Source organism: Taudactylus pleione, unplaced genomic scaffold, assembly GCF_031769625.1.
Source record: "Taudactylus pleione unplaced genomic scaffold, aTauple2 ptg000583l, whole genome shotgun sequence".
Lineage (NCBI taxonomy): Eukaryota > Metazoa > Chordata > Amphibia > Anura > Myobatrachidae > Taudactylus > Taudactylus pleione.
Genome location: NW_028284985.1, coordinates 813806 through 832932, shown reverse-complemented (window position 1 = coordinate 832932; position 19127 = coordinate 813806). Strand labels below are relative to the sequence as shown.

The window sequence follows — 19127 nt, the reverse complement described above, 5'->3', positions numbered from 1 at the left end:
ACACACCTCTGCATTTATATACTGTGTATAACAAAACACTGCACATATATTACAATATATTCTGTATTATAGCTCTGCACCAAAATACTGTGTCTAACAAAGCTAGGCACATTTCGACAGTGTGAACCACAGCTCTGCACCTATATACTTGTATAACTGCTCTGCACCTATAGTCTATGTCTAACAGAGCTCTGCATCTATATACTGAGTCTACAAAGCTATGCATCCATATACTGTGCCTTACAGAGCTATGCACTTATACACTGTGCCTTACAGAGCTCTGCACCTATACACTGTGCCTTACAGAGCTCTGCACCTATATACTGTGCCTTAGAACTCAGCACCTATATACTGTGCCTTACAGAGCTCTGCACCTATACACTGTGCCTTAGAGTTCTGCACCTATATACTGTGCCTTGCAGAGCTCTGCACCTATATACTGTGCCTTACAGAGCTCTGCACCTATACAATGTGCCTTAGAGTTCTGCACCTATATACTGTGCATTGCAGAGCTCGGCACCTATATACTGTACCTTGCAGAGCTCGGCACCTATGTATCTTGTCTAGCAGAGCTCGGCACCTATATACCATGTCTAACAGAGCTCTGTGCCTATATAGTCACCACTCATACTGTATCTGCTGCTAATACTGTGTGAAAATCTCGGAGACAAACATGATTTCCATGTGCCTCGTCCTGACGCCACCGGGCATCATGAATATTGAGCAAAATTACCAAGACAGAAGAGACATTGCTCACTGGTGACGCTGAGCAGTTCCACTTCCAGAGATGCTCCCAGATTCCCACTAAATTGGATGATAGTTTGCACCAGCTGACGGGAGTTGGGTAGAGTAAGGTTGTTGTTTGTTAATATGGAAGGTGGTCCTGATGCTTTCTTTCATCCCAAGGTGATGGGTCGTTTGAAGAAACGGTCATTTGGAGAAAATATCCAAATAATTATTTTCCTTAACGAGTGTCCCAGAATATGTGTGAGAGGAAGTGTAATATAGTGTGCACTTACATATTGCCTAATAGAGTTCTACTTATATCCTTTGTCTAATAGCTCTACATGTAAGTACTGTGTCTAACAGCTCTGCACCTATACCCAATGTCTAACAGCTCTGCGTTATATCCCGTGTCTAACAGCTCTACATGTAAGTACTGTGTCGAACAGCTCAATGTCTAACAGCTCTGCACCTATATCCCGTGTCTAACAGCTCTGAACCTATATCCCGTGTCGAACAGCTCTGCACCTATATCTTGTGTCTAACAGCTCCGCATCTATATCCAGTGTCTAATAGCTCTACATGTAAGTACTGTGTCTAACAGCTCTGCACCTATATCCCGTGTCTATTAGCTCTGCACCTATACCCAATGTCTAACAGCTCTGCATCTATAGCCAGTGTCTAACAGCTCTACATGTAAGTACTGTGTCGAACAGCTCAATGTCTAACAGCTCTGCACCTATATCCCGTGTCTAACAGCTCTGAACCTATATCCCGTGTCGAACAGCTCTGCACCTATATCTTGTGTCTAACAGCTCTACATGTAAGTACTGTGTCGAACAGCTCAATGTCTAACAGCTCTGCACCTATATCCCGTGTCTAACAGCTCTGAACCTATATCCCGTGTCGAACAGCTCTGCACCTATATATTGTGTCTAACAGCTCTACATGTAAGTACTGTGTCGAACAGCTCAATGTCTAAAAGCTCTGCACCTATATCCCGTGTCTAACAGCTCTGAACCTATATCCCGTGTCGAACAGCTCTGCACCTATATCCCGTGTCTAACAGCTCTACATGTAAGTACTGTGTCGAACAGCTCAATGTCTAACAGCTCTGCACCTATATCCCGTGTCTAACAGCTCTGAACCTATATCCCGTGTCGAACAGCTCTGCACCTATATCCCGTGTCTAACAGCTCTACATGTAAGTACTGTGTCGAACAGCTCAATGTCTAACAGCTCTGCACCTATATCCCGTGTCTAACAGCTCTGAACCTATATCCCGTGTCGAACAGCTCTGCACCTATATCTTGTGTCTAACAGCTCTGCATCTATATCCAGTGTCTAATAGCTCTACATGTAAGTACTGTGTCTAACAGCTCTGCACCTATATCCCGTGTCTATCAGCTCTGCACCTATACCCAATGTCTAACAGCTCTGCATCTATATCCAGTGTCTAATTGCTCTGCATGTAAGTACTGTGTCTAACAGCTCTGTACCTATATCCCATGTCTAACAGCTCTGCACCTATATCCTGTGTCAAACAGAGTCGGTGCACTTAACCATGTCACCACATAGTTTACCTCACCCCTTTGCACTCTCCAATTCCCTCAGTCCTGCTTCCTGCCCTTAGCTCCCCTTACACTGGATCACTCCTTATGTCTCCCCCATCCCTTTAGACTAGGGGTGGGTAATTAGCGCCCTCCCAGCTGTTGCAGAACTACACATCCCAGTATGCCTTGCCATTTTGCCATGCTAAAACTATTGCAAGGCATGCTGGGAATTGTAGTTCAAGAACACCTTAAGGGCAGCTTATTGCCCACCCCTGCAGTTTAGACTGTAAGTTCCATGAGCAGGGCCCTCCTCCCTCCAGTTCTCCTCACCTCCTCCTCATGCACACCTGCTACACCTTCTCCTCGGGCTCTCAGCCCCTGGACCCTAATCATCTGCTTTTTTATTTTTTTTCAGATGACCTAGAGCCGTCATTTACAGCCAGTGACAGCTACAGGTTTCAGCTGACTCTGGGTCTGATTCAGCTTGGATCGCAGTTGCTAACTTGTGCGCAATTCTGTAGGCAGGTCTTAGGCGAATATATGCAAATGCTGCATTCGCAATGCTGTCTCAGGGCTAACATCGCCCAAACATCGGACACATCGATGGACATCACCCCACACCCAGCATTGCAGCCCAAACATCGGACACATCGATGGACATCACCCCACACCCAATATTGCAGCCCAAACATCGGAAACATCGATGGACATCACCCCACACCCAGCATTGCGGCAGGTCAGACCCTACTCACAAATTGCTAACTTTCCAGGTCACACCTGCGTTTCCCTTGCCACCACCCCCAAACGCTCTCTGCCTGTCAATCAATCTGCTAATGGCCTGCGTGGAGTCCGTGCATTCGCAATGGCGAGTTCACGCACATGCACTGCGATGCATACGTATGCGCAATACGCAACAATCGACCGATTCCGTACACATTAGCAACTGCGACCCAAGCTGAATCAGGCCCCCTGTACATTTAATTTGCGCACATTGCATCAGTGGCTGTGTATAGCACTATTTGTCCTGTCCTGTTTTACCCTGTGTATGGCGCTATTTGTCCTGTCCTGTTTTACCCTGTGTATGGCGCTATTTGTCCTGTCCTGTTTTACCCTGTGTATGGCGCTATTTGTCCTGTCCTGTTTTACCCTGTGTATGGCGCTATTTGTCCTGTCCTGTTTTACCCTGTGTATGGCGCTATTTGTACTGTCCTGTTTTACCCTGTGTATGGCGCTATTTGTACTGTCCTGTTTTACCCTGTGTATGGCGCTGCGGAACACTTATAGAATGTAGTAATAGTAATATCTTACTGGCGATTTGATGATTAAGGAGAATACGTGTAAAAATCACCATTGATGAATGGAAAACAGGCATTGGCCAAACTCGCACCCTAGGCCTATAGTGGTTGGTAAGCAATGTGCTTTCCTCACCCTGTATTCTTCTTCTACAGGGAGCCCAGGGGAAAGTAAGGGCCAACATGGGGCAGATCAGGATGGTTATTCTGTGCTGTATAAATACTACACACTATAAGGTATGCAATCGGGAAGCCGACTGCTTAAATACCGGCAGCCGGATTCCCGACTGTCATATCCCGGCAAGGGTGAAATGCCGCGCCTCTAGATGTAGACGCCCGGCATTTCCCCGACGCTGGGAGACCGGCGCCCGGCATCCCGATCGTAGTGATTCCGGGCGCCGCGGGGGGCGAGGGTTAGGGCTCCCGGGGGGGACTTAGGGTTAGGCACCCTCCCGGGAGGGTTAGGCTAGGGGTAGGGAGAGTTAGGCACCCGGGGGGGGACTTAGGGTTAGGCAGCGGGGAAGGGGGTGGTTAGGGTTAGGCACTTAGAGGGGGGATTAGGGTTAGACACTTGGGGGGGGAGGTTAGGGTTAGGCACCCCTAAGAAGGGTTAGGGTTAGACAATACTTACCTATCCACGATCGGGATTTCCAGCGCTGTCGGGCTTCCGCTGCCCAGAACTCTGCTGATGTCGGGCTGCCGGGAATCGAACCGCCGGCCATGCGGCCGGTGGCATTTCATACCGATTACCACTATAATCACCCTCAATAGGATGTGAATACGTCTTGGACATTTTTTAAAAACCCGATGTCTGTCTGTATTTGCTATAATAGGATTCAATAATTATAATGGATTTGATGGCAAACAGCATAAGTATATTTATTTTACCTGGGTTCCTGTATGTACCTGGACAACTGTCCTTCTCCCTGCCCACTCCCTGCAGCCAGCATGCACCCCCCCAAAGCCAGCATGCACGCTCCCCGTACACTCCCCCGCAGCCAGCATGCACCTTCCCCGTACACTCCCGCAGCCAGCATGCACGCTCTCCGCACACTCCCGCAGCCAGCATGCACGCTCCCCCGCAGCCAGCATGCACACTCCCCATACACTCCCGCAGCCAGCATGCACGCTCCCCGAACACTCCCGCAGCCAGCATGCACGCTCCCCGCACACTCCCGCAGCCAGCATGCACGCCCCCGGTACACTCCCGCAGCCAGCATGCACGCTCCCCGAACACTCCCCCGCAGCCAGCATGCACGCTCCCCCGCAGCCAGCATGCACGCTCCCCCGCAGCCAGCATGCACGCTCCCCCGCAGCCAGCATGTTCTTGTTGGATAACACATTTTGCAGATGGAACTTTCTATATTCATAGCTGACCTTGTGCAATTTGAGCAACTACAGGCTATGCCCTTGCGGCTGTGAGGGTGTAGCTGGAGGTCAGCTGGGTAGAGGTGACCGCGCTCAGAGATCCGCCTGATTGCAGGGGATCACCTGCACAAAGGACAGGACTGGTGCAAATACGCACCAATAGTGACGGTGGCTACTTTCAAAATCAGATGGATAGAAGTAATGTGGCCAAGTCTGAATACAGACGGACATGGGCCTCTCTGAGCCTGCAATGCGGCCACGTCTGCGTCTGACTGACGAATCTAAATCGGGACCCTCTGACTGTTGTCTGAGAAATAAAATGGGACAGCAGCAGCGGCAAGAGTCCAGTCATGTCTGCCGCAGCGCCCACACTCCTGCCCAACGGCCGAGGCCTGCATGAAGAAAGTGGGCAGTGGTGAGCACATGGGGGACTGGTCGGAGACCCTGGATGCTGGCCTTTCATCAGTGGGAGGGGGACTACACCCGTTATTTTGTGATGCACAGACGGTGTCATGGTTAGCGTTACTGCCTCACAGCAAATTATCCATAGAGTGTGTGTGTGTGTGTACATGTGGTAGGGAATATAGATTGTAAGCTCCACTGGGGCAGGGACTGATGTGAATGGCCAAATTCTCTGTAAAGCGCTGCGGAATATGTGTACGCTATATAAATAACTGGTAATAAATAATAAAGGTGCACACACACACACACAACGATTTTTTGAACGATTAACGATATCGTTTATCGTTCAATTGTGGAAAAAATCATTCACTTTCTGAGTTAAAATGATGAACGATTATCGTTCATGCGCGTTCACATTTGTAGTTCAGTCAGACTGACCAACGATTTTCAGTAAGGGAGTATGCCAAAATCGTTTGTAGTTAAAAAAAAAAAATCGTTCATTACATTTAGTAAATTAACGATTTTAGGAAACTATTTTCGTTCATTTTTCCCTTGTGTGTGCGCAGCTTAATAAATTATTTTTGTACAGCATTTTGGTCACAGTAGTCGCTGGAAATGTTTTTATTTTTTTTGTGATCACATAAGAAGAAATTGCGCCTCTTACCCATATTACCTCTGTAATTAGTGCATGTACCTGCAGAATTTAATGTATAATGTTATGTCATTGCATTAGTAACATCCTGTACATATATCTTCACCCCATATATTGAAAGTACCGATGTAATGTCTGGTCACAGGTGATGATCTTTTATCATAAATAGGGTTCATATTTATCTTGTTTAACGTTGGACTGCGAGTCTTGTACTTCCCCGACGCCTGTAAGCGTGAAATGTGAAATCAGCATCTTATGTAGCGTTATCTTCCCAAGGACCCAGCAGCCGCCATCTTTTATGTTACAGATAAAATGGCGCCCAACGCATCTCATCTTATTTAATGGAGGGATACGAGAAAAAGGGGAATATGGAAAGTAAATGGCTAGCATGATATATAAGCTGTTTGCTATGTATTAGTGAATATTAGAATGCTCACCTGTTCCATGCTTGGATAGACCAGGTGCTATAGCCTAGCACACATGACCAAGTCTAGACCCTATACAGAGCCTGCAATCACCAAACCTCAGGATGTGATGATCAGTTTAATATAATGTAACAAATCATGTGAAATGATTTGCGTCAATTCTTTCAGAACTACAACGGATGTCTGTCATTCTTTCAGAACTACATGCGAATGTATGCTGGTGTACATCCTTGTGTCTAAATGTACAAGGACTGAGACACCCACTCTGTCTTTAGAGGTAAAGATCGGTCGCGCCATCGAAAATTGCATCTGCCCCACGCTAGGTGCAGATTCTCCGTCAGATTATGGCCTCCATTCTTGCATTTGAGTTCTCAACACTTAAGCAACACTTGGAAAGGCTCCGTGCGTCCAAATAGCCTCTGCCCACTACAGTGCATTGCGCACTAGCGCTGTGCGAGTTTTTAGCAAATCAGACGCATGCACAAAACATCGACCATTTGCGTGAATGCCGGCTTGGCGCTCAGATTCATATCCAGCAAGTCTAAGCCCTGACATGTTTCTGCAGTTAGTAAACCCGCACAAGAATTACAAATACACTCTTTATTTCCCCATCCGAAGCTTATACACAAACATGTCTACAAGACAAATACAATTTAAATCTCGTGACGTCCTCAGACAAGTCGGCGACCTGGTTCCTACATAAACTATTCATCTACCTAATATTCCCGCAACACAACATTGAATGTTCCCCTCTGACCCAAGTGGCCTGGAAACTCACCCAGTTCAGTGCTTAACGTGATCAAGTCCAAACCCGACTCATTGTCGGAGGGAATGAGCTATTACATTGCTGCCTCTAATGTGACGGGAGATCTTTGGTCATCTCCAGCTGTCGTGCAAACCAGTAACACATGGCAATTGTCCTCATGGTTCTTCTGTCACTAGGATAATACTGTCCCAAAATATATTCTGCGATCTACTGACGCCAAGCCTTCCATGTACTGATGGTTAAAAGCACCTAATGGGAGACTGTCCATTCTGTCCCAGCAAATATATGCCAATTAGAGACAGTGGGGCTTATTTAATAAGATGTGCAGTATCGGGCTATAATCGAAGCGCGGCTTTCAATTTCTAAACATCATTGGGCCACATTTGCATCATAGCACTATTTTACTAAATACGCCCCACTGCGAAACTGGTGCCCGCATTGATCCGGTTTTACCTGCCATCTACGTTATTATCAGCCAGGAAACTGAGCAACTTAGAGTGGGAAAGGATTGGTATCCCTCCAGTGGAGATATTCTTGTGCTAGCCAGCGTGGTCTACACGGTGAAGCGAGGTGCGCTCCCGGTTACCCTCAGCTGTGCTCCAACATGCCAGCACCGTGCCCGTTCAGGTGAGGAGACGTGTGTATCTGGCTGGCGGTGGAACTTGCCTCCGACGTTATGGACACCAGCGGGGTGGAGAGATCCTGCGGAGAGGAGTCGAGGCTGTCCCTCATCATGTACGCGTCGCACAGCGGCAGATTGCTTGGCTCACACACACTGTAGCTTACAACACAAAGCCCAGCAGGGAAAACAGACAGTGTCCAGGTCAGCGAGAGGAAGACAAGAGAGGAAGAGGGAGAGAGAGAGAGAAAAAAAAAAAAAGCAAGACAGAAGCAAAGCGTTAAGAAATCAGCGGCAGGAATTCATTTCCACGTCCATAGACAGGACTGTTACATTGCTCATTGCATAGACCACAAAAATAGCAAACATGCTACCCCCTACAGCCAATATCCCATTTAAATCACAGCCAAGCATCAATTCCATAATGGAAGAGTCTTGTTGACGCACTGAATTTTCTCAACAAGTTTCAGACCTATAAACCTTACTGGGCCTGGCAGGAGCTGGCAAGATGGAGCTTGTGGGGGTAAATAGGAGGATCTGGACCATTCTTTACAACCAACACTCCAGGGGTTCTATTTACTAAGCAGTGTTAGGAGACAGAGTGAAAAGTGATAAGAAAGTGATAAAGTGCCAGCCAATCACCTCCCAACTGTCATTTTTCAAACACAGCCTGTGTGATGACAGTTGGGAGCTGATTGGCTGGTACCTTATCACTTTTCACTCTGTCTCCTAACACTGCTTAGTAACTAGACCCCCAGGTTTCCAATAATCAGCCTCTATGTGACAGTACTCAGAGGTGACTATCCTGTTTGGTGGTCAGTAAGGGTTACAATCTATTGTCTCTCTTTGCGGAATTGTTGTGCTGAAAGAGGTGAGAACTCCACTGTGTTACTGAACTACCCTAACAGACCAGGTTCTATGGATATCCATGCTTAAGTACTGGTGGCTTAATTAGTACCTCCGTTTTATTCAACCATTTGTGCCTAAGCATGCATATCCTTAAAACATGGACTGTTAGGGTGCCTTGAGGACCAAGTTTGGGAACCGCTGGCGTAGCCTATCTGTGATTATATCTGAACGCCTGTTCTGCTAATCAGTGCTCCCACAGAATGGGAATAACCCCCCCTGTGATGTCTACACTTATTACAGTAATCATGTTGTCATAAAATAAGTGGGGGCAGTTATACAAGAGCCGGTAAATAAACTAGAATTTAATCATTAATACCGGAAACAGGGCAGGGCTACAGGATATCACCTTCAACTTACAACGGTAATAGGAAATAGTTTACATTTATAAATGGGGTCTAAATTCCTCCTACAACGCTTTACTAAATTATAATTATATGTAAATTTCCCAGGAGCAGTATCTTCTCCTTCTCCCTACATAACAGAAAGAGATAAAAGCGGCTTAGTATTCACTGTATTTTTATGCAATGTTCATTAAAGTGTCATTTATAGAGGAGACTGGCGGCTTTAGAATAAGGAATTACTGGACGACTGTTTGTTTAAACTGTAATGTTACAATGATTTGTAGCAGTCTCTGTAGTTACCCTGCGTCTCACACATCGCCCGTGACAGGTATAATAGATAACAGGGAGGAGGGACAAGGAGGATAAATAGGGAATATATATATGAGAACAGCTCTTTGCAAACAAGAGGTCATTGTTATGTAGTTATTTCTGTACTTACATAGATTTATTTATAAAGGGTGGCATCACAGAACTCACAGCTAAATAAATATATGTTATTGGTTCTCTTGCTCATCCTCTAACCTGCTGTTAATTATCAATGTTTCTGGATGAGTAAATGAGATTTAGGTAAGAGATGGGTCAGCAGGAGACTGCAGCTGTCTAGTGACTGTCTGCGTACAACATGTGGGCATACATGCTACATAGTGACCACCTGGTTATAACAGGGAGCCATTGTTAGGTAGCCAAAATGGACACTGTAAGGTCAATTCAATGAGGGGCGAAATGCAGGTGATGGGTTGTTGCAATGGCGTTTGGTGCAAAGCCGCACCCTAAATCTCCCAGGTCTAGTCCCTAAATTGCGCATATTATTTTGCAGGCCCATAGGGGTGCGTATGAAATACGCGATTTGCTGGCTGCTGTAACGGCTGCCGATAACTTGGACCCCAAAAGGTTCCAAACAAGATTAGAGAAATAAAACATAAAATTTACCCCCAGCATTTTAAACCCTGTAGTCTGTGTGCGCACCGTACAAATCCTAACAGCAGGGGAACAGCTCAGTGATGCCCAAATATTCAGTTTATCCTCTTTTTAACTGGATTATAATGGTTGAGATTAATTAGGTTTAATTAATAGAGCACTGTAAGGACGTATCCATTACTATTGTTATACTTATGTGCTTCTAATGTTGGTACTCCCAAAAATGGGGGATAAACAGCAAATAACCAACATGAAAAAAGGACAATCACTTTAAACTAGAAATAGTCCGTAAATATAAAAGACAACTTAGAGGTACTTTAGCGGCTTATAACTTGTAATAATGTGTTTTATAACTTCTCCTCCTCCCATACTGCGAGCAGCAGATTCTATTGTACATTAAATCTATAGTCAAACAGTTTAGGAAGTTTAATACAGAACTCACTTTATTATTCATATATTAATATATAGACAGGCTATATAAAAATTTGTTGAGGCCGAGAGGCATAGAAAGGACTTTGGTAGCTAAAATATATTTATATATACACAAACTGTTTAAGGCAGATGAACCGGACAAGTTATAATAGTCGGGTCGTTATACAAATCTTTAAAGTAGTTTAAAATAGAACGACATAAGTGAGTACACTGTGCAAAATAAAACAGGGAATTCAGCACAAAGATAAAAAAAGACAATTGTCATAAATGCCCTCTGCGTGCGGGGTGTAACCAGGATGGCCCTGTGATTGGATTGGCTGAGCTCTACATTCAGGCACCATAATGACGAGGTCATGTGACAAGTCTGTATAATTACGGGAACCCTCTCATCTAGGTCAGATAGTTAAAGTTTCATAGAAACTTGTAGTATTACAGAAAAATACTGTACTGTATATATAAAGGTCTAAGTGGAATATAATCTGCACGTGATGCTGAATAGAGATGTATATTAAAAAAATTTAAATGATATATACCAACAGGGATCTATTTTTCATGGACATTAGCCGTCCCCGGTAAGGCACAGCGGTCAGACTTCATTCCAGCCGAGTAAACTAACATTGGAAACTTAGTCCAAGATGGGTGACGAGGACCCCTTAAGAAGAGGAGCAAATTTCCAGGACCCTATTTATACCTGGAGGAGTAATATTCCTCTTCGAGCTCATAAAGGTCTATAGCGATCTCGTCCCGCAGTGAAATCAGCTTTTTGTCGCACTCGTCCTGTAGGCCGCGCAGTTGCTGGCTCCGCTGGTTAATGGCCTCGTTCACAGAGGGAAAGTCGTTCAGGATAAGATACTGCTTCAAATCAGACACCAGTCTCATGAGGGACTCCCCTGCCCGGACCTGGAACACACAGGAAGGAAGGATTAAGGCACCTACCTGCCCATCGCCAATGCCAGCGACACCTCCGACCTGTCCCTACACTGTTACTGGGTAGGAGAGCGGCTCCAGTAACAGCCAGTGCAATATCTCCCAGTATCAACATAACACAAGGGAAACATTAACCCTATACACACCAAACCTACCACCTGTAACACTATTCAAGGACACTGCAGAGACCACTTGGTGCATAAACAGATAAACCATGCTATCATGCTTTCTTTTTCATTATATGGTGTGTGGATAATTTATTTAAAGATAACCAACTATCCGGTCTGCGATCATTGGAAGGGACACCGGATTTGCAACGGGGTAACTGGAAATAATTTTTGGGTGCCTGCTATCCCACATAGGAAGTCCTGTAGTTCTGCTTCGAGCAGATGGAGTCTTCTACAGTACCGCAGGTCTGTTTCCAGCGACTGAGCAGTCCCAGAGTGAAATAGATCCAATATCTCTGCATGAGAGAGCGAACGTCCCACAGGAGACCCCCACAGTTACCCCAGCTTCTATCGTCATGATGGGGACAGAAAAGCACTAAATTAATTGTCCCCTATATATTGCATCACAAAATATTTTCTGAAGGTAGAAACCCTTTATTACTGCCTGGTATAGGAATATATCCATTACTGAAAGATACTTTGAGTTCTTGCCTAATGTGCAGATATGCATTTAGGCTGATGGGGTCCATACATCTAGCGGTTATCGGGACAATTCTCCGTTCTGACCACGCCTAGGACGGGATATCATGAAAATCCAACATGTTGGACAATCTCGATTTCCCAATTCCGACCTGAAAATGGTCAAAATCGGCAAGTCGGGGATTGTTAACATGTTTTTTTGCCGATCCCCGACAAATTGCTGATCATCGGAGTACATGGATCAGCAATGGCAGAACTGGAATTTGCGTTTAGATGTATGGCCCGCTTTGGAAACCTTTAAATAGAACGCTGGTAATAAGAGGAACGCTAGTTACATTACAGGTAGAGGCATTAGTGTGTAGTCAAATGATACAAGTATACTGCCAGGCTGGAACCCATGGCATAATGGTGATACAGAGACTGAATTTCAGGAGGTTTGTGTAACTTATACTATTACAAACCCTGCGTAACTTCCAACACGAAGGCTTGGCCACATGGTCTCTTCTCCTGGGTAAAGTGTCCGGAGCTAATTGGAGGTCAGCGATCAACCCCGAGCCAGCAGTTTATTCGTGATTTCACCATTTGGAATTACGAATAGAAATAAGCGTAAAGTGCTGCCTCGGGGCCGGTGACTGGTCTCTAATTTAATAGCTCCAGGCACTTGGCGCAGGTAAAGAGACCGCACGAAACAGGCGGCTAAGTGAATCTGTCCTTTACAGACACCATGTAACCTCCAACAATGACTATAGCCCAGAAACTGGTGCAGGTAACGCATAACATTTAGCATTATTCCTTTCCACTTACTCCAAATGTACTAATCCCTGATTGTGAAGGAAGGTGATGGATAAATCGTCCGCTGGCAGCCATACTTACTATATTAGCCGATCGGACGTGCATCTCGTAGTTGTCTTGCTCTCCTTGCGTTGAACGGGTGACTTGATGCTCTTCTTCAATCTGCAATATAAACCCGTTACTTGCCAGCTTAGAGAGATTGCCCTGCAGGACTGCTCACAGCGACACTATAGTCAGTTCTATACAACAAGTGATTTTACCATCTTACATCTTAATGAGTCATTGGATGGAGAAGCCAATGTAAGAGCTGCCATTAAGGGGAAACTTATATATCCCATGCTAGAGTTCATACTGTATTAAAGACCAACTGCTATACAGAGATCATACAGTGCTAAGGAGCAGCTGCTATACAGAGATCATACAGTACAGAGGACCAGCTCCTATACAGAGATCATACGGTACTAAGGACCAGCTCCTATACAGAGATCATACGGTACTAAGGACCAGCTGCTATACAGAGATCATACGGTACAGAGGACCAGCTGCTATACAGAGATCATACGGTACAGAGGACCAGCTCCTATACAGAGATCATACGGTACAGAGGACCAGCTGCTATACAGAGATCATACAGTACTAAGAACCAGCTGCTATACAGAGATCATACGGTACAGAGGACCAGCTCCTATACAGAGATTATACGGTACAGAGGACCAGCTCCTATACAGAGATCATACGGTACAGAGGACCAGCTCCTATACAGAGATCATACGGTACAGAGGACCAGCTCCTATATAGAGATCATACAGTACTAAGGAGCAGCTCCTATACAGAGATCATACAGTACTAAGGAGCAGCTCCTATACAGAGATCATACGGTACAGAGGACCAGCTGCTATACAGAGATCATAGGGTACAGAGGACCAGCTGCTATACAGAGATCATACAGTACAGAGGACCAGCTCATATACAGAGATCATACAGTGCTAAGGAGCAGCTCCTATACAGAGATCATTCGGTACTAAGGACCAGCTGCTATACAGAGATCATACAGTACTAAGGACCAGCTGCTATACAGAGATCATACAGTACAAAGGACCAGCTCCTATACAGAGATCATACAGTACAAAGGACCAGCTCCTATACAGAGATCATACGGTACTAAGGAACAGCTCCTATACAGAGATCATACAGTACTAAGGAGCAGCTCCTATACAGAGATCATACGGTACAGAGGACCAGCTGCTATACAGAGATCATACAATACTAAGTACAAGCTCCTATACAGAGATCATACAGTACTAAGGAGCAGCTCCTATACAGAGATCATACGGTACAGAGGACCAGCTCATATAGAGATATGTGAAATACTGACCCTGGCGGTTTTGATGATCTCTGTGAAATTGTCCATGATGGATTTGATGTCATCTTTGAGCCTCTTGTTGTAGGATTGTAGCAGCGTCTCCTTGCTCTGTGGTAGCACTCTCTGCTGGGACATGACTTCACTTCACTGAAAAAGAATAAGAGACAGCGATATAGTAATGTGACAGCTGATCAGCGTACAACAACCACATTTTAAAAGATCCACAGGTCGAACTAATTATTTCACTTGTGATTCTGTGAGGAGACCTGGAAAACATGCACTGTTTGCGGTCCTGAGGACCAAGTTTGAGAACCTGTGCCTTAGGGCACATACATACTGGATGATGTGTCCAGTGAGCAACATAGTCAGCGGCAGGCCCGACGGGGGGTGCTGGCATCGGTACGTGCATACATACTTGCCGAAGCCGGCAACGACGGCGGGGCCATGCTGCATTCGGCAGTATTGCATCTCTAACTATATGCCCAGATTGAGCTGCATGTTCAGACGACTGGGGATATAATTAACGACCAGCGGGAGCGCGCATCGTCCGTCGTCTACTGCATACACACTGAACGATATGTCGTTCACAATTATCATCCAGTCTGCATGCGCCCTTAGGGCACAGAAGATCCTCTTCCTACTTTTAGATATCTTGTACACTATGGGCAAAATTTACTAAGCGGCGATTTGACGGCGGTTTCTATTCTATTCTAAACCCCGGCGGTTCGGTGGCGGTTTCTATTCTAAACCCCAGCGGTTTGGTGGCCGTTTTGCAGCGGTTTCTATATGACAGCCCTGTTCTATTCTATTCTAAAATGTGTTTTGATGGCAGCTTTGCAGGGGTTTTGGACTTAGTAAATCTACAGATAGCAAAACCGCCGCCAAACCACAGTCAAGACACATTTTAGAATAGAACAGGGCTGTCATTTAGAAACCGCTGCAGAATAGAATAGAAACCGCCACCAAACCGCCAGGGTTTACAATAGAATAGAAACCGCCGCTTAGTAAATTTTGCCCTATGCCTTTACAAGAACTCTTGAATTTTATGAGTAGATGAAGGGTTAAAAAAAAAAAAAGTGCAGTTTAGATAATTATGACATTCTAGCACCTTATTGGTTCAAATGAGTTTAAATCATGAAACATTCTTTGCTGGGGGATGCGTTTTCCTGTAGAGCAGAGGGTCCCACACTCCACGCCCAGATGGTTAAATTAAATTGAATGAGTTGCTAATTAAGCCACCTGTGCTTAAACATGGACATCCTTAAAACCTGGACTGTAATGGTGGAGTTTGGGAACCTCTGCTGTAGAGAAAATTGCTATGATAGGTGCTTATAGCAGAGTCCAACTGGATTTGAGGATTTTGCTTCATCCTGGTTCCTTTCATTCATATATTACAGAGGGTCTCAAACTCTGTCCTCAGGACCCCACACAGGTCACATTTTCCAGGTCACCCAACAGGTGCACAGGTGTACTCATTACTCACTGACATTTTAAAATATCCACAGGTGGAGCTAATTATTTCACTTGTGATTCTATGTGGATACCTGGAAAACATGCACTGTTTGGGGTCCTGAGGACAGAGTTTGAGAACTTGTGATATATTACATAGATCTGGAGTAGCGCTAATCTCCCCTGTGAGCAACTATTGGTTCTGTCTAAGGTGGAAACGTGTTACAGCCAGTGGGAAGTGCAAGTGGCAATCCCAGGATTTGGATGGTAGGACATCATATTAATAGGATGTATTTTATTAGTACTGGTTTATATTTCTGTTTGGTTAGCATAGCCATTTAATGTTAATGTCTTATTAAATGTATTTATAATACCTGTATAGTTAGGGGTTTTCCCTAGTATGTATGTGCTAACTTTAATAGTATGGAAGTGATTGTTTATCCCACCAAATGGACATTGAGGCCCATTTAATAAATATTTGCAGCTTATTACCCAAAAGAACCCTTTTTGTTTGGGGGGGGGGGGGGGGGGGTGGACTGAAAATATTTAGCATTCCCCAAATGTATGACAGTGGGACTGCAGCTGATATTTACGATACCTGCTGCAATCACTCCATCCCCACCGGGGATGCGATGCCGCTATGTTTTCCAACTTACAGAATGTATTGCGTATTGGAGATTGGCTACCACCATGGTGTAAGATGCGGAAGTCTATGGGCTACACATTGCAAAATCTACCTGGAGAGGGTTCCATAGAAACCCACCCCTCGGCAATGGCTGCAGCGCATGCGCTGGAGTCTCAGCAAAGGAGAGTAGAGACCGCGAACGCGGTCGCTTCAATCCTGGCACATTGCAGGGTGCTTTTTGTTACACCTGGGCAGTATGATCGCATCTTACAATGCGCTAATATTGCACCAGATCACACTGCAAATGCCATCATTAATAAATGGGCCCCTATGTAATGGTTAGTCATCAGTGCATGATTTGATGACAAAGCCCCTCCACTGTTCACTGGAGGGCTGCAATGTTCACCCCTAACATTGCTGCTGGGCTACTACAATCTATATAGCTCCCCATAGAGTGCAGACCCAGAGGAAGTGTGGGGGGGGGGGGAGGTGCAGACCCCTATGCTGTTGGGTAGTTCCAATAACAAGTCTATACTAGAGCACTGAATAAACTGCTAATCCCCAGCTGATGAAGCATTGCAGAGCAACCCACACACAATGTGCAGCCGCCCCCACAGTCTATGGAGCGCAGGCCGGTCAGCGCCCCATAACTTACCCGGCAACGGGCCCCGCAGACTGCTGCTAAGCCGATGCACTGTTACTGACTACCCTGCTAGCCGCTGCCCCATAACAGCCTCGCCCACACATCTCGCTGATTGGCTGCAATGTCACTCCTTAACTTCTCCTTGGCTGACTATAAAACGTCAGTCATTTCAGCCGACCAGAGCCCCGTTTCAAGTTGGGTTGATCGAACAGAGTCTTAAAGCGACAGCGCCTGTACTGAGGCATAAGATATTATTACATGATGTGATGGGTTATTCTATAAATAGCACAGACCAATAGATCGATTGTGGAAATAATGTAATTACTGAACATATATTTGTAGAGCCGTAACTAGACGTTTGGTGCCCTGTGCCAGAGAGAGCCTCTCATCTCCATGTGTTACTCCCTGTATGACGCTGCATGGGGCGGTGACATCACTATATAGTGTAGTATGTGCTGCAGTTGCTATGAGACAGGTGATACAATGTAGCAGCCTCTCATCTCCCTGTGTTACTCCCTGTATGACGCTGCATGGGGCGGTGACATCACTATATAGTGTAGTATGTGCTGCAGTTGCTATGAGACAGGTGATACAATGTAGCAGCCTCTTATCTCCCTGTGTTACTCCCTGTATGACGCTGCATGGGGCGGTGACATCACTATATAGTGTAGTATATGTGCTGCAGTTACTATGAGACAGGTGATACAATGTAGCAGCCTCTCATCTCCCTGTGTTACTCCCTGTATGACGCTGCATGGGGCGGTGACATCACTATATAGTATATGTGCTGCAGTTGCTATGAGACAGGTGATACAATGTAGCAGCCTCTTATCTCCCTGTGTTACTCCCTGTATGACGCTGCATGGGGTGGTGACATCACTATATAGTGTAGTATATGTGCTGCAGTTGCTATGAGACAGGTGATACAATGTAGCAGCCTCTCATCTCCCTGTGTTACTCCCTGTATGACGCTGCATGGGGCGGTGACATCACTATATAGTGTAGTATGTGCTGCAGTTACTATGAGACAGGTGATACAATGTAGCAGCCTCTCATCTCCCTGTATGACGCTGCATGGGGCGGTGACATCACTATATAGTGTAGTATGTGCTGCAGTTACTATGAGACAGGTGATACAATGTAGCAGCCTCTCATCTCCCTGTATTACTCCCTGTATGACGCTGCATGGGGCGGTGACATCACTATATAGTGTATATGCTGCAGTTACTATGAGACAGGTGATACAATGTAACAGCCTCTCATCTCCCTGTGTTACTCCCTGTATGACGCTGCATGGGGCGGTGACATCACTATATAGTGTAGTATGTGCTGCAGTTACTATGAGACAGGTGATACAATGTAGCAGCCTCTCATCTCCCTGTGTTACTCCCTGTATGACGCTGCATGGGGCGGTGACATCACTATATAGTGTAGTATATGTGCTGCAGTTACTATGAGACAGGTGATACAATGTAACAGCCTCTCATCTCCCTGTTACTCCCTGTATGACGCTGCATGGGGCGGTGACATCACTATATAGTGTAGTATGTGCTGCAGTTACTATGAGACAGGTGATACAATGTAACAGCCTCTCATCTCCCTGTGTTACTCCCTGTATGACGCTGCATGGGGTGGTGACATCACTATATAGTGTAGTATATGTGCTGCAGTTGCTATGAGACAGGTGATACAATGTAGCAGCCTCTCATCTCCCTGTGTTACTCCCTGTATGACGCTGCATGGGGCGGTGACATCACTATATAGTGTAGTATGTGCTGCAGTTACTATGAGACAGGTGATACAATGTAGCAGCCTCTCATCTCCCTGTATGACGCTGCATGGGGCGGTGACATCACTATATAGTGTAGTATGTGCTGCAGTTACTATGAGACAGGTGATACAATGTAGCAGCCTCTCATCTCCCTGTATTACTCCCTGTATGACGCTGCATGGGGCGGTGACATCACTATATAGTGTATATGCTGCAGTTACTATGAGACAGGTGATACAATGTAACAGCCTCTCATCTCCCTGTGTTACTCCCTGTATGACGCTGCATGGGGCGGTGACATCACTATATAGTGTAGTATGTGCTGCAGTTACTATGAGACAGGTGATACAATGTAGCAGCCTCTCATCTCCCTGTGTTACTCCCTGTATGACGCTGCATGGGGCGGTGACATCACTATATAGTGTAGTATGTGCTGCAGTTACTATGAGACAGGTGATACAATGTAGCAGCCTCTCATCTCCCTGTGTTACTCCCTGTATGACGCTGCAT

At 45.6% G+C, this 19127-nt stretch overlaps 1 protein-coding gene across 3 annotated transcripts; it reads right to left on the bottom strand.

Moving 5' to 3' along the window:
- Positions 1-7000: 7000 nt before the first annotated feature.
- Positions 7001-16971, bottom strand: MED22 (mediator complex subunit 22). 3 transcript variants are annotated; one of them, XM_088453556.1, is made up of 5 exons: positions 16859-16971; positions 14142-14276; positions 12848-12928; positions 11092-11300; positions 7001-7956 (listed from the first exon to the last, which is right to left on the bottom strand). In XM_088453556.1, exons 2-5 carry the CDS (start codon positions 14262-14264, stop codon positions 7770-7772), a joined length of 600 nt encoding a protein of 199 aa, XP_088309682.1. In that variant the 5' UTR covers positions 14265-14276; positions 16859-16971; the 3' UTR covers positions 7001-7769. The 3 variants fall into 3 exon arrangements, with proteins under 3 accessions (XP_088309682.1, XP_088309680.1, XP_088309681.1); XM_088453554.1 differs by having other exon boundaries at positions 7001-7962; positions 16859-16970; XM_088453555.1 differs by lacking the exon at positions 16859-16971 and adding an exon at positions 15238-15323 and having other exon boundaries at positions 7001-7962.
- Positions 16972-19127: the final 2156 nt, after the last annotated feature.